At 40.1% G+C, this 15,775-nt stretch overlaps 2 protein-coding genes across 2 annotated transcripts in view; one reads left to right on the top strand and one right to left on the bottom strand.

The window, feature by feature from the left end:
* The window catches only part of Dytn (dystrotelin), a 61,324-nt gene extending 53,569 nt beyond the window's left edge, over positions 1-7,755 (top strand). The window contains exon 15 of the mRNA XM_075952102.1: positions 7,652-7,755. Coding sequence (XP_075808217.1) covers positions 7,652-7,755 — 104 coding nt within the window. The remainder of the gene's footprint in view (positions 1-7,651) is intronic.
* Positions 7,756-11,285: 3,530 nt separating this feature from the next.
* On the bottom strand, positions 11,286-15,510 carry Fam237a (family with sequence similarity 237 member A). Its single transcript, XM_075952040.1, has 2 exons — positions 15,096-15,510; positions 11,286-11,569 (listed from the first exon to the last, which is right to left on the bottom strand). The coding sequence occupies exons 1-2, from the start codon at positions 15,508-15,510 to the stop codon at positions 11,418-11,420; spliced, it is 567 nt and encodes a 188-aa protein (XP_075808155.1). The 3' UTR covers positions 11,286-11,417.
* Between the last annotated feature and the right edge of the window lie 265 nt (positions 15,511-15,775).

The raw sequence follows: 15,775 nt of genomic DNA, 5'->3' as shown, positions 1-15,775 counted from the left end.
GTGTCAGGGGCACAGGACAAAGATAGGATGAAAACCCTTTATGCTGATTCTCGAACCAACACGAATTCCATGCACTGTAGTTCTGCCTAAGCATGCTTGGGGCGTGATGAATATTCAAAACAAAGTCAATGTCCACTTCACCTTTTCAGGAAAATGTCACTAGCCAATTGGGCTCTATTGAAAAGACTTAGTTTTCTGCATCTTTACCTTGCTTTTTGCTTTGTTTCTGTTTTCCAAGTGAGTTGATGCAGGTTTCTGAATTCTAAACTTTTACTGCATCAGCGCTCTCAATACAGTTGCCACAGTGCATACTTTAGATTCCTCATAGTCTCGGTCTGTATTTTGATATCTTATATGAATTTACCATCTGTACATAAAATATATTTATATGTATATATCATCATCATGCCATTAAAAGAAAATTATAAAACTTAAAAGGTTATAAAAGAGCAAGTGCGTTTCTAAGTTTAGATGCTGTGCTAATGTGTAATGTGTTATTAGAATTATCTAACTTTTAAAAAGTACTTTTCAAGTGTCAAATTTTCACCTGTTTTCTTCCACTCACAGTCTCAGTAGATATTGAGGTATTAGTATAGAAAATATGCATTATTATTATGAAAATATTCTTATGATTCAAAAAATGCCAATTTTCTTTTGTGTGTGAGATATATGTATGTGGTGTGCTGATGGTTAGTAAGCCTGCAGACACCTGGGAAGCCAGAAAAGAACCTTGGGGTTTCCGCTCTGTCACTTTTCATTCCCTCAAGACAGGGTTGCTCACTGAACCTGGAGGTAGGCTAGCATCCATCCAACACATGCGAACCATGCTTCTGTCTCCACCTCCCACTGTGCTACGGTTGCACCTATGTGTGACAACACCCAAGTTTTTATGTGAGTGGGAGGGATTTGAACTCAGGTCTTTGTGCTCGTCCAGAAAGTATCCTTACTCACTGATCGGTCTCATCAAACCCCTAACATGCTGATTTTTAAGATTTACATTTGCTATCTTTTCTTCTGTCATCTTTCTTTGCGTGGCATGAATAAGGCATGAAGATATGTGTTACCCTCGGTGCTTCTCAGTGTGTATCTTCTCACTCAAGTATTTCCAAAGATTATTTTTTGCTTGTGTGTTTATTTTGTGACAGGGTCTTACGTAGCCCAGGCTGACCTAAAACTTGTTATGCATTGAAAGCTAACTTTGAACTTCTGGTTCTCCATCCTCTACTTTTCCAGTGCTAGGGTTGCAGATGTGTGTCATTATTCCAGTTGGTATTGTGTCGGGGAATCTATCCAGGGCCCTGTACATGCTAAGCAAGCGCTCTGCCCATTCCTCTATTGCCATAATTAAGATTTTATTCTTATTTCAATCTAGTGTGGATAAAATCTTTTTTTTCAAACTCCACTTCACCATTTGTTGTATAGATTATATTAAAAAAAAATCCTCCATAACCTATACATTATCTATGCAGACTTACCAACATTACACTAAAGTTAACCAGAGCCGGACGTACAATAACCACACCCATGAACATGTGGAACATGCAGCTAAATTAAGTTGAGCTAAATAGATATCGGCCACTTGTGTTTACTTCCATGCCTTTAGTAGACGCACCAGATAACAGCAAAAGTTTCTCAGCACTTTACTGTTTCACTTTTATATAAAGAATTGTTTTTAAAAGTTAGAAATACCTACTATTGGTATAAAATAGCCTAAAATTTACACAGAGGGTCACTGTATTCATCTCCTGTGGCAATTAGACAAGGAGTTGATTGCCCTCGTAGACTGCAGTTTTGTTAAGAAGTCACATTTTGTAAATGAAGATGAACTTGATATTACTTAAATTTTAAGGAGAATGAAACAGAAAACTTGGTGATCATTTTGAGGCCACTATTTACATTGACTGAATAGAGTGATTCAGTATCAAGGTCTAAGAGAATGAGATTTCCAGAAACCATGGGAGTTGAGAGGGGGGGGGGATATAAGGAAGACCCCAAACCTTTTTAAATTCTGAATATTGAAGGTTAGTAGCAAATAAACTCTGTTAAAACTTTCAGAAAAAGATTAGATTTGAAGAAATGTTTCATATTCTTTTCTCCTATGATAAAAGAAAAACACATAACCTCTGGTTTTATTATTTATTTCTTTCCATTTGGGGTGAGCTTTTCCATGCACACCTGGTAACTTCTTTTTATTCTCACTCATCGGCACTGCCCTCCATTTTCCACCATTTGTTTCAGTTGTACTCCAAGAATATGGGAGTTGTGCGGCAGGAGAAGGGGGCATGGCTGGAAAGCAAACACTGGGTGAGCCAACAGGAAAGCAATTGGCCAAGGCTCCTTTCTCACACTCAGTACAAAACATGAAGCTAAGTGGGGTGGTGGTGATGTACGCCTTTAATTCCACTACTCAGGAGGCACAGCCTGGTCTACAGAGTAAATTCCAGGACAGCCAGGACTACACAGAGAAACCCTGCCTTGAGATAGATGGATAGATGATAGATAGATAGATAGATAGATAGATAGATAGATAGATAGATAGATAGATAGATAGATAGAACAAAACAAAGCAAACAAGTAAACAAACAAACAAAAACCCATGAAACTAAATAAACCTCAAATCCAGCATTCTTTCCCTGGAAGCAAACAGTTTGACTATGTATCTGACACTAAATCTTCTAAGATCCGGTTTAATAAATAATGGTAAAGGATCAATGCATGATTAAGAGCTTTCAGGATCTCTCTATATAAATGTATTCATATGTGAGATATGGTAAAAAGAAAACAGTGTCGTTCCCCAAGCAGCTGCAGTGGGCAGTGGGCCATGAACAGCTGCAGTGGTAAAAACACTGCTGCAGTTCCCTGAGTGGCAGGGAGGCGCGTGGTGGGTGAGAAGCAGAGACAGCCATGCAGAGAAAGTGGGTATTTATTTAGTGGGTTATGAAAGGGAGAGGGGGTAAAGGGAGAAGGGGTAAGAGCAGAAAGAGACAAGAAAGAGAAAGAGAGAAAGAGAGAAAGGGGGAGGGGGAAGGGGAGAGCACCCACAGCAGCAGCTATCTCTTCCTCTTCCAGGGGGAGTGTGAGACAAAAGGAAGAGGCTCAAGCTGGAAGCTGAAGGAAGATCGTTTGCCTCAGAGGATGAGGGAGGGAGTGGGTGGGGCTTATCCCTTAAAGGGGCAGGACAGACCATTACAATGTGTTTACACACGCACTGTTGTATCATTAGAAAAAAATTACAAAAGTCAAGATTAATTCTAAATTCAAATGACATAATAATATACAATATGCAGTTAGAATTACTTGATCTTTTAAAAAATTTAAGTCCCAACATTTCATTTGTTTCTAAGTACTGAAGTAGAATCATTAAGATGCTTTTATAGGAGGTGTGGGCTCTGTTTTTATTGGCGGTGGTGGTGGTGGTGGTGGTAGTGACAATGGTAAAGACTTTTGTTGATGTGGGAGGGTCTTCTGTCTATGTGTTACTTTCATTGGTTAATAAAGAAACTGCCTTGGCCTTTTGATAGGACAGCAGCTTAGATAGGAGGAGTAGACATAACAGAAAGCGGAGTCAGAAAGACACCATGATGCCATGACTCTCCTCTCCAAGATGGATGCTGGTTAGACTCATGCTGGTAAGCCACAGTCAAGTGGCAATATAGATATTAGAAATGGGTTAAATCAATATGTGATATTTAGCCAATAGGGACTGGAGATAATGGGCCAGGCAGTGTTTAAAAGAATACAGTTTCCATGTAATTATTTCGGGTATAAAATAGCCGGGGAGGCGGGTGGCAGGAAGCAGCCTGCTGCTCCTTTTACATTTTATAAAAAAAAAAATCTGTCTTGCAGGATTGAAAGGATCTATCTTTACCATTCCAGGGGCTTCTAACAACAAAACAGAATCCAGGACTAACAGGAAGATTTAAGAAGTTTATCAATATTTTAAGTTAGAGTTTAGGTTGGCATACTAATCTTCCAGAAAGGTGGTTGATGAGCCGGGCGGTGGTGGCGCACGCCTTTAATCCCAGCACTCGGGAGGCAGAGGCAGGCGGATCTCTGTGAGTTCGAGACCAGCCTGGTCTACAAGAGCTAGTTCCAGGACAGACTCCAAAACCACAGAGAAACCCTGTCTCGAAAAACCACAAAAGAAAATAAAAGGTGGTTGATGAACTCAAGTGACCAATGAATGAAAAATGAGAATTTTAATAAAGAACAAAGTGTGTTGAATTAAACAGAAATTCAAAGAGCACTGGAAAACAGAATCAAGCTGAAGAGTGAGCATCTGAAGGGAGCCAGAGGAGAGACGTGAGGAGAGAAGAAAGCCCGAGAGATGCGGCATGCTGCTGGGCACCATCGCGCCTATGACACAAGCTCTAAGTGCAGAGCAGAGAGAGGGTCAGGAAGCACAGCCAAGAAAACAATGGCCCAAAGCACCAAGGATTGGAAACACAGTGGAGTGGAAGAAGAATGAAGCCCTGGGGACCCCAAATTACACGAACTCAAAGGAGTCTGCCACAAAACAAGACACATTATAATCAAATTGCAGAACACAGATACAAAAGAAAAATTTGAACATGGCAAAAACAGCCTTCATAACACAATGCACGCATTTCTCAAGGCAGAGAGAAATCATCTGATGTGTTAAAAATGCTCAAAGAAAAAGAGCATTACCAGTCAAAACTATCATAGCCCCAAAGCCATCCGGTGAAGGTAAATATATTAAAGAGGAATACAGAAGACCACACTACTGAAATGAGGCGTGCACCCATTTGGCTGGCTTGATGGCTTTAAGAAGGACATGGGTTCATGTCATTCAGTTACCTAGAGGAGTAATCATAGACCAGACAGTTCAATAATTTCTAGTCTCTATATTTACCACTGATATTCTTTCAGCACATTCCTGACGTGAATTATATTTAAGTCAATAATTTTGCTATTGTGATTCCCTCTGAATCATCTGTAGTTTCACAGATACTATATCTCTTTAGTGTTTAATCTATGTGCTATATTATTTCAACACACACATGCATACCTATTTGTACATAGCATATTACTTGGTCTGCGTGTGTGTGTGTGTGTTTTATTTATTTTTTTGTTTGTTTGTTTTGTTTTTCAAGACAGGGTTTCTCTGTGGTTTTGGAGCCTGTCCTGGAACTAGCTCTTGTAGACCAGGCTGGTCTCGAACTCACGAGATCCGCCTGCCTCTGCCTCCCAAGTGCTTGGATTAAAGGCGTGCGCCACCACCGCCCGTGTGTGTGTTTTAAAAGTATAGATCAAGTAGTGGGCTAGATGATGGGTCATATCTTCTGTTATTTTTAAAACATATTTTGAAAGAATGGAACTAAGATGAACAATCAAAAAACAAAACTCTTGCGAAATGGATTACTGCTATTTCTGTATCGCTATACTTGAAGTTTTTACTGGTGGGCAGAAGAGGTGGCCACCAAATGAAGGAGACTGACCTAGACTGATGTCTCTGGAACCTACATGGTGGAAGGAGAGAATTGCCCTACACATGTGCAGAGGTGTAAGCTCCACCTGTGTGCACACACATGCACAGGCAAATAAATAAATAAGTCAACAGTTCAATAAATATACTTTTATATTCAAATTTTTTATTGCTTTGGAAAGAAAAATAATACTTTGAAATTGGTTTTCTGCTGGAAAAAAAGTTTTTTTATCCAGGCTATGAAATATAGTTTATCTAAAGTCCTTGGACACCCGGAGCAGTGTGAGAGATCCATAGGGTGGCGCTGGCTTGTACTCCTCATGGGTCAAGCAGAAAACAGTGCAGATACAGTGACAGTATAACCATATCGCTATAGGAAGAGGTTCTGAGTCTTCGGTGTGTGATCTTGTTTCTCTTCAGTTATGTAATAATATGTGCTGATTGTGAAGTAAAATGGCAAAGTTCACAACTTTCCTGCAAGCTATTTCCTTAGCATGATGTTTACTTGCCCTCTTTCTTACGGGTTGTCATGCTTAGCAGTTTGGGGTGATTTATTTTAAAAAATTATCTCCACACATGTGTCTACTTCTTCAACATGTTAGGGGATGCTTAAATGTATATCAACACAGATTTTTTTAAAAAAAATTCTTGTTTTAAATATTATACACATCGATTTTTTTAAACAGCTGCCAAATCCTGTTCCACAACACAATCCTTATTACAACAGATTGTTGGGAACACTCAAATCTTTTTTAAAATTAACTTTTACTTTGATATATATTACTGTATTTACATCATTTATTCCCTCCTGCTCCCTCTCATCACATCCATATTTATCTCCAGTCCCTGCTCTCTCTCAAATTTATGGCCTCTTTTCCTTTAATTATTAGTGTTGCTGTATATAATATGAACAAATGTATAAATACAACCCACTAAGTTCATATAGTGTTGCTGTATGTGTATGTTTTTAGGATTGTATATGTTTATGTTAGCATTGTATGTATATGTTTTCGGATCTCCTTGGTATTAGATAACCAGGTAGGGGACTCCTCACTGGGAGTCAGTAACCATTAATTGTCAGTAGCTCTTCATGTAGGGGTAGAGCCCCATGAGATCTTCCCTGTTCATGCTGGCATTTCAACTGGTGTTGTCACTGTTCAGGTCTTAAACAAGGCCGCCATATTGTTGAAGTTTCATGGATACAACTTCCCTGTTGTATATAGAAAACACTATCATCTCACAACAGAGGTCCTGGTCCTCTGGCTCTTTCATCCCCTCTTCCATGATGCTTCCTTAGGTATAGAGGTTGCATTGTATCGTGAGTCAACTGGAGCTGGGTTCCTCACAATTGGTTACTCTTTTCATTTATGAGTTGTGGCTTTCTTTGGGGGGGGGGTCTCTGTCTTCGTTAGTGGCAGGGAAGTGGTCTCAGAATATGGCTCCTCAACCAGTGGCACCCGTGCCACCTGGAATTTGCAGACACAGATGTGCTGGCTGGTTCCAGAGGGACTAAACACAACTCCTGTGGTGGGGAGTGGTTACCCATGTATTTCAACGCTCTTCAGGAGATTACAATATACAGCAATGTTTCTATGAGAGCATTCTCTAGTAGGCTTTCTGGTCTCATGGGGTGGATTGGATACTTTATCATGAGGGGTCTGCTTTTTGTTGGTTTTTTTTGTCCTTCCACCGGGTCCCCCACAACTGTTTAGCCCCAAGTAAAGTCATACATAGGTCTCCATAAATTATAATCTGATTGGCCCATTAGCTCTAGCCTCTCACTGGCTAACTCTCACATCTTGATTAACCCATTTTTCTGATCTATATTAGCCATGTGGCTCAGTACCTTTTTTTCAGTGAGGCAGATCACATCCTGCTGCTTTGGTGGTCTGGGCAGGAGTGGGAGGAATCAACTTCCTCCTTCCCAGAATTCTCCTGTTCTCATTACATCATTTTTATTTCCTGTCTGGTTTTCCTGCCTATATTTCCTGCCTGGCCAATCAGCGTTTATTTATAACATGATTGACAGAATACAGACAATTCTCCTGCACCAGGATACTGAGTGAAGAACAGGGTATATTCTCTGTTAAGGAAATGCAAATGGAGAAAGATGGGATCTGATTCTTTGTGGGTGAGAGCTGAAGCCACACAGATCTTCAGGTTCTAGATGTATTTCCTAAAAGTTCTTTTGCTTGCTGGTTTCAGGTCCGCATCCTGCATTGGACATGGAACTGTATGGCAGAGCTGAGCAGGTGTGCAGGGCGTTCTCTGCCCTTGTGGATCAAATCACCTTACCCAGCTTGGAGTGAAAAGGAATTCAGACTGAAAGCCTTGGTGTGATGATAAAACTTTTATTCAAAATCTGAATTTAAAAGAATTAAGTCTTTAGCTTCTCTCTAAATAGTTGATATGAGGGTATGAACTTGTTTGGGTTATTTTCTTTAACCTCATTATTCATGTATCTTAGTTCTTCAATGTAGAGTTAAACTTTGAGGGTGAAGAAGTACAAAGGAGGGAAAAGAGACCACACACAGCAGCAGACCAAATCCAAGTAGCTGATTTCTATCAGATTGTTATGCTATATATCTCGGTAATAATACTCAATTGTGTGATCTACATGAATGCAAAAAAAAACCAGCTTGTAAGTGTTATTTGTATGGTTCAACTGTCTATCTGATGTTTCTGTTAAACATTAGGTCCAGCAAAGAACTGAACACAACACAACACAACACACACACATACACACAGAGACACACCATGCTTGAGTACATATAAAACTGATGAAATCTGTTTAAAATCTGGATTGTGCCATTGTCAATTTTCTAGTTGGGATGTTGTAGTATAATTATGAAATGTTCATAGTGGGAGAAATTGAACAAAGGAGACATATATGTCTCTGTACCATTCCTCATAATCATATACAAATCAACAAGAAGTTTAAATTTTTTAAAAAACAAATGTTTCTTTCTAAAAACATCCAAGTCTGATGGGTTTTATCAAAGTGCTTTCCCCTTGTTTTGAATTATTATTGATGGTTATATTGATTTCTAGAATAATATCTAACATTCTTTACCATGGAAAACACATAGTTTCTAAGGATATTATATACATTAACATTTAATTCTCATAACAGACCTAACAAGTCTTTAGCTTCTTTTATGAGGATAAAAGAAAGCATAAAGAAGTCAAACTTCCCAGTCGTTCAGCCAGCACTTCATGTCGGATTTGAACCCTGTGCCTTACTCTATAATTGTCCCTAGTCTCTTGTTTCTCTCAATAAATGTTGCTGTGACTTCAATGCTTTGATTTTCAGTCCTTGTTATAGAACGAGTCGCCAGTCATTCCTAGGATTGCCTACAAGGTGAAATAAGGCCCAGGCATGTTTAGCATTGTCTTTCTCTCAATCTAATGCCAAAATTATTTTTATTTAGGTTTTGTCACTTAGTGTAGTCATTTTCCTTCATGTATCATCCCAGAGTCTTCCCTGCAAACTTGATAAGTGCACACATAGCACAGGTCAACAGCTTCTAGCTGCCCCTGCTTGTTTTGTACAGGCTATGCGCTAAAAAGTGGTTGTATCTTTTTTAATGACTTAAAAGATCAAAAGAAAAGACTGTTATGAAAGTTGTATGGATTCAAATTTCAGTGTCGACAATAGCAACCCTATTGATTTGAGCACCTATGACTCTGTTTCATCCAGTTCTACTTAGACACCATTATGGCAAGAGGCACGGTGCAGCCCACAGAGCCAGGAACACTCATGTCCTGACCCTTTGTGGAAAAAAAAAAATCAATGTCTTAGTTAAGGTTTCTGTTGCTGTGAAGATGCACCATAACCATGGCAACTATTTTTTTAAATTTTTTAAAAACAAATTTATTCATTTTACATACCAACTACAATGCTCCCTCCCTTCCCTCCTCCCACTTTCTCCCCCACCTCCCCCCAAACCATTTCTTATCCATTCCTCAGAAAGGTAAGTTTTCCCATGAGGAGTCAACAAAGCCTGGCACATTAAGTTGAAGCAGGATCAAATCCCTGCCTGCTGCATCAAGGCTGAGCAAAGCATCCACCGCAAGGAATGAGCTCCAAAAAGTCAGCTCATACACCAGGGGTAGATTCTGGTCCCACTGCCAGGACCCCTCAATCAGACCAAGCTACACAACTGGCTCCCATGTGCAGAGGTCCTAGTTTGGTCCCATGCGGGCTCCTCAGCTGTTGGTCTAGAGTCTGTAAACTCCCACGAGCTCGGGTCAGTTGTCTCTGTGGATTACCCCATCATGATTTTGATACCCCTTGCTCATATAATCCCTCCTCCCTCTCTTCAACTGGACTCCCAGAGCTCAGCCTGGTGCTAGGCTGTGAATCTCTGCATCTGCTTCCATCAGTTACTGGATTTCGGTTCTGTGATGACAGTTAGGGTAGTCACCAATCTGAGTACAGGGAAAGGTCAGTTCAGGCACCCTCTCCACTATTGTTGAGTCTTAGCTGGAGTCATTCTTGTGGATTCCTGGGAATTTCCCTAGTACCAGGTTTCTCCCTAATCCTGTAATGACTCCCTGTATCATGATATCTATGCTATGCTCTTCCACTCCATCCCTTCCCCAACCTGACCATCCTGTTCCCTCATGTTCTCATCCCCCATCCCCTTCTCTCTACCCTACTCTCTTGCCTCCAGTTTACCCAGGAGTTCTCTTACAAAGGAAAGCATTTCATTGGGGTGGCTCACTTGCAGTTTCAGAGGTTAAGCCCATTATCATCATGGTGGGACATGACAGTGTACAGGCAGACATGGTTCCGGAGAACTGGCCTAGAGTCCCACAACCACAGGCAACAGGAAATGGTTGTGACCCTGGGTGGTATCTTGAGCATGTAGGAGACCTCAAAGCCTGCTTCCACAGTGACACACCTACTCCAACCAAACCATGCCTACTCCACAAGGTCACACCTCCTCACAGTGCCACTCCCTTTGGGATTATAGAGGCCAATGACATTCAAACTACCACAATGAGAAACACAAAAACTGCTAGCTCATAGTATGGAAGACCACGATGAGGGAGTTACCAATGACTGAGAGTTGTGTCCTGTCAGTTTTAATGAATTTGATGAAATAGCTTAGAGAAAACAGGACAGAAGCAGAGAGTGAGCCTGTGTATAACAGTAGTTGGGGTGCTAGCTTTTTAATGATTTAATGATTCTCCCAATCAACCAAAACCTAAGACTGTCATCGCCCCTACCACCCACCACCATGGCATCTCCCCCACCACCAGCGTGTCCCATTCCACATTGTTAGGACCCAGTTAATCCTCCAGTGAAACTGCATCTTCATTTTATTTTGCTTTTCCATGCAAAGTACAACCACTTATAGAGCCTTAATATTTAATCAAACAGCAAATACATAATTGAAAGATAATTATGCTGTCTTATTAGCATTTGGACACAGTTTGTGCTAATATTAAAGATTTAAATAAAGAGAATCCAATAAGACCAGCTGGCAGCCAAAGCTTTTATTAATTTTGTTTTCATTAGATGAATGTTTTCTTCCCCTGTGGTTTCTTCTTCATTTCGTATTCAAAACTATTCTCTCAGACGAGGTCGAGAATCACAGACCATCAGTGATACCACGCATGTGAATCGTCCGTCTGTCCATGCCAGTGTCATAAGCAATGGCTTGTGATGCATGTAGCATATGCAAGCTAAATGTGCAGCGGCCCTCTAGTTCATCAGCAAGGCCAGGCCTCCCCAGGCGAATTATCAAATAATCTCAAGAGACAAAGCCCTCACCCCCAGTCATCTGTGGAAGTTCTTTAGCTCCTGTAGACACGTATGAAGACACTGGCTAGCAACCAAGAAGCTGAAAACAAAGGACTCTTAGAGAACTTCATATGATCTTCACCTCTGAACATTGACTTCACTTCAAATACATAAATGATCGATAGGAAAATATTCCTTATTTTAATTTCAAGACTTGCGTTAGCTCTGAAGGTGGCTTTCTTTTCTCTTTACTTGTAGCTTCGCTTTTCCAGTGAACCCAGATGCCCGCCTGTGCATATACACACTTATCAAATCTTCAATCAGCTCTTTTTTCTTTAAGAAAGGGCTTCTTAGGAGCTGAGAATATGCACCTGAAAGTAGAGAAAAGGAGCTTAATAAACTCGCTAAATTACCCTTAGGTTAGTTGTCCTTCTTAAAGAAAGAACTGATGTTTTTGCTACTCCAAATTCACAGTTCTATATATAGTTAGAACATATAAGTAATTTTGTATTTGTAATATTTTCTGTCCTGTAAATTTTACTTGTATAGCCTAAGTTAATTAAATTGCTACCATTTATTATATTTGTCAATTAAAATAGTATGTGATTTTTAAAGTTTAAAGAATCATTATATCATGTTTAATATAGAAACATAAAGCAAGCATTTTAAACGTCCAGTAACCGAGATAGTGTTATCCTCATTCCATGCTTACTCTGTGATATGTTCAACTATTATTTTATTGGGGATGTTTTTATTATGGATACTATTGGAGTGAAGGATCTTGTGCCTCACCATTGACTGCACCTCGTGACACTTCCTGACAATCAAGTTACAGATGGATGCTTGCTGAGTATGTGGCTTGGGAACCTTTTTAGAGTAAAGCAGAAAACTGAACATTTACAGATCTCTTCATATTGCTGAAGCAGTGTTTTCTGTGTTTAGTGTTTAAAAATAGGAACTATGAACCTGGGTTAGGCACTTATCACAGACATCAGATTATAAATCTAAATTTTAACTTTTCTTACTACCCCTACCCCATAAAACTCTCACAACTGAAGCCCCAGGAATGTAGATTATCCGTCCCACCCCAGTCCCATCTTTCTTAGTGGCAAAGCAAAATCTGCTAAAGGAAGAGGGTACAATTTTTACACAGATAATATTGCACCTCAAAGTCTTTTTATTTGCAGAGAAATCTTCACAGCCTTATGAGTAAAGTCAGCTGTTTCCTCTTTGGGAGTTATCAGTGTACTATCCTAAATCAGTCTCTCACTCTTGCCCTTTCCCTCCCTCTCCCTCTCCCCCTTCTCCCCTCTTCCCTCTTGTTCTTCCACTTCCTCTCTTCTCTTCTCCTCTCCTCTCATCTCTTCTCCTCTCCTCTCCTCTCTTCTCTCTTCTCCTTTCTCCCTTCTTCCTTTTCTCCCCTCTTCTCCCCCCTCTCCCTATCACTTTCCATCTCTTCTTTCCCTCTCTCCCTCCCTTTCCAGAACCATAACCCCATCAGAATTTAGAGGCTATATATAACCTGGGTATATAAATTCTATTCAGAGGTTCCATAAAATGTATTAGTCAGTATCCAGCTATCATTAGCTAATGTCTTTCTAGACTAAAAGTAATCTTTGGAATCTTTACCCATGAAGTCATCTGTAGCCCTCAGAATTTTTAGAGCTCTCATGTCTGGCTTCCTCTGTCCCTGCTTATTATTGTTATAAACAGCCATAGTGTCCCAGTCGTTGTGCAACGTGGTCACTTATTCTTGGGGGTAAAACTTTTCCAGTGTCTTCAGAGTTAGTAAGGACTTTTCATAGAATCTCAGAACACTCAAACAAACAGAAAACACAGAGAGACTTGCTGATCCATCTAAGTTTTTCATATCCTCCTCTTTCTGATGAAAAGAGTAAGAATACACTAATTTTCTCAAGATTCCATACTTATTTGATGTTGCTTGTTTTCATATTTGATGGTGCAATATTAACAAATATGACATACTACGAAGTATCTCATGGATCACATATTTTAGCAAAAAACGTAATTTATAGGAAGAGTTCATAAATGGCTTCAAAGTAAATGATTGTAAAGACATTAGAACAGAACACTTTTGTATATTACGTATGCAGTAATTTTAGCTATGTCCTTTTGACCTAATGCTATGATTTCCCTGAGAACTAGGGAGACAAACACCTCTTCACCCCCACCTTCATTCCAACTTTGTAGCACTCCATCCTCAGGAACAAAAGCAAAATTCACTAGAAGATCCGTCATGGTACATTCAGAGCCTGCTTGAGCCACTAGAGATTGAATGAGGCTTCTTGAAAGGAAATCACAGTGTTCCTGTAACTATTTGACTTTTGAACATGTATCTCCTTGACCCAAAACCTCATCCATTGATTAGACCAACCAAATGGAAAATCTCATTTCCTGATCTTCAAACAATTGCTTGTGCAAAGCATTAAAATAACATTAATAAAGGGAAATGTTAGCTTCTGCTACTGAGCTATTTCCAGATCAACTTCTCCTAAAGTTTGCAGACCAGCTGAGTCCATCTCAACTCTCCAGTGAAGAGCAGAAAGTGACTCCCAAAGCTGAAGATTTGGAGGCATAATTTTTTTCATGTTCAGCTGAACATAATAGTATTCTCTTCATTTATTCTGTAGACATTTGTTATAATTATGGAAAGTGAAAGCACGATTTCTACACTGCAATCAGAGGGCTTCAGAAGAAGACTTACGGCCCTTACTAACGGATGCTGACGCCTGGGCACCTTCAGCTCATTGTGTCTTTGAAATACCAGAAACCAACATTTAAAGATGGTCATCATGTATTTGTACTTCAGTAGCAAATCTGCTGAGAGAATATTTCATCTGAAAAGTAAAACTAGGAAAAGTTATTGTGACACCTATTTATAAAAATAGGTGTAGAGAATTGTCTGGTTTCTCAGCTCAGTGAATCCTGAGGGACTTTTAGTGAGGAAGGAACAAGCTATGCATTTGATAAGCACCCTGTAAAATCTTAGGAGAGGGTAGCTGTACAACTGTTATTGGTAGATCTTTCTTCAACTGAACCATTTTAGAGACACATAACAATGCTCACAATTAAACATTGGCTAACAAAATTTAGTTAGGCCTAGTACACAAATGATTCTAGCTATACCTGGACAGCCCCTGCTACTAGATTTGGAACCTTATTGAAGGAAGGAAAACTATATGACTAGGGCCCAGGTATCTCTCATAACTTACAGGGATTCACTCCCTCACATTCTAATTTTGTAAATGTAGCATTTCTCCTAGACTTCTAGCGAAGACTATATTTGAATTAGTATATGGTATTTACTGCAGTTAAAAAAAAATTCAACTCTCAAGAAGCTACAACCTTTTAAAAATTAAGTACTTAGTAGAAGTTAATGACTTATTAGTGATTCATTGAAACAGCAACAAGGAATAAATATAGGTAGGTTGATACTTTTGCTCTAAATATCATCAGTTAAGTATCTCTCAAGATATTTTATTTGCATGAAAGTGATGCTTTGTTTTCAGTTTCAAGGGGACAAGAATCCCCATGCTATAAATATCTCCCTGCCCCTACACCTACCCACCTCTTACTATTCCCATGTCAAGGAAGCATCAAGTTACATTCAAGTTAGCATTAAATAAAAAATAAGTCTTCATTTGGGGGCAAGTCTTACGTCTTTACATTGCAATTTATACATGGGTCCCCACTTCCTCTTCCTAATGACTTTTCACAGGAAGTACTAGAGTGAAGACACTTATGTTGACATGAACAACTATTCTGTTATATGAACCCTCTTGATGTCCACCCCTTTAAAGCACCGTATGTGAAAATAGCTTCCCTGGGGCACTTCCCTCTTCCTCACACGTCACACAGGATGGCCTGGCCATGCACCTTGTTTAATCCCTGAATGCAGCACTGTGGAGCTCTTCTCTTCTTTCTTTTCCTCTCCAGCCAACTCCCTCCTTCCTAAGCCATGGTTCCTGGAAAGGACACAGTCTACATAGATGTCCCAGAAGAGTTGGGCCAGGTCCCAAAACAGTGCCCCATGCTTCAAGTTCTCAGATGACTTCAGGTAGATCATAAAATCCCAAAAGCCAGAAACAGTATTGGAAACACGAGGTTTTTGCATTTCCAAGAGGAGCATTGAGGAGGACTCCCAGCACTGAGGATCGGCTTGGTTAAGAGCAAACAGGTCTGTCTGGCTGTGACAGAACAAAGGAGACACACAGCACATTCCTACAATGAGCAGGGAGCAGGCGAGGCTCAGGGGGCACTGGATCGCTCTTCTGGTCCCAGGATCAGCCATGGTCCTGAAACTGTACACATGGAAACACATTAGTCCAGGCTTGTGTTCCACTCCTTAAGAGAGAGGAGTGTGCCCTTGAGAATCTCAGTCCCAGGAGAAGAAGCACACCACTGTTCCTTATTACGAAAAGGCTCACCCTTCTTCCATGCCTCATTCTCCCTAGATGACCCGTTTCCAGTCCAGGCTGTGCATAACCAAGACAGCTAAGCTGAAAAGAATTCCCAAGATGTGCTCCCTGTGAGATGGTTAAGTGGAACCATTTCCC

This window comes from Microtus pennsylvanicus, chromosome 17 (genome assembly GCF_037038515.1).
Source record: "Microtus pennsylvanicus isolate mMicPen1 chromosome 17, mMicPen1.hap1, whole genome shotgun sequence".
NCBI classification, from domain to species: Eukaryota; Metazoa; Chordata; class Mammalia; order Rodentia; family Cricetidae; genus Microtus; species Microtus pennsylvanicus.
This window is presented reverse-complemented; position numbering and strand designations above follow the sequence as displayed.

Excerpts from the sequence above, each read along its gene's own strand:
- Fam237a (XM_075952040.1), bottom strand. The coding sequence starts at position 15,510 with ATGGCTGATCCTGGGACCAGAAGAGCGATCCAGTGCCCCCTGAGCCTC. Across the intron at positions 11,570-15,095 it reads GCATTCAGGGATTAAACAAG|GTGCATATTCTCAGCTCCTA; the intron begins GTGCATGGCCAG and ends CTCTACTTTCAG.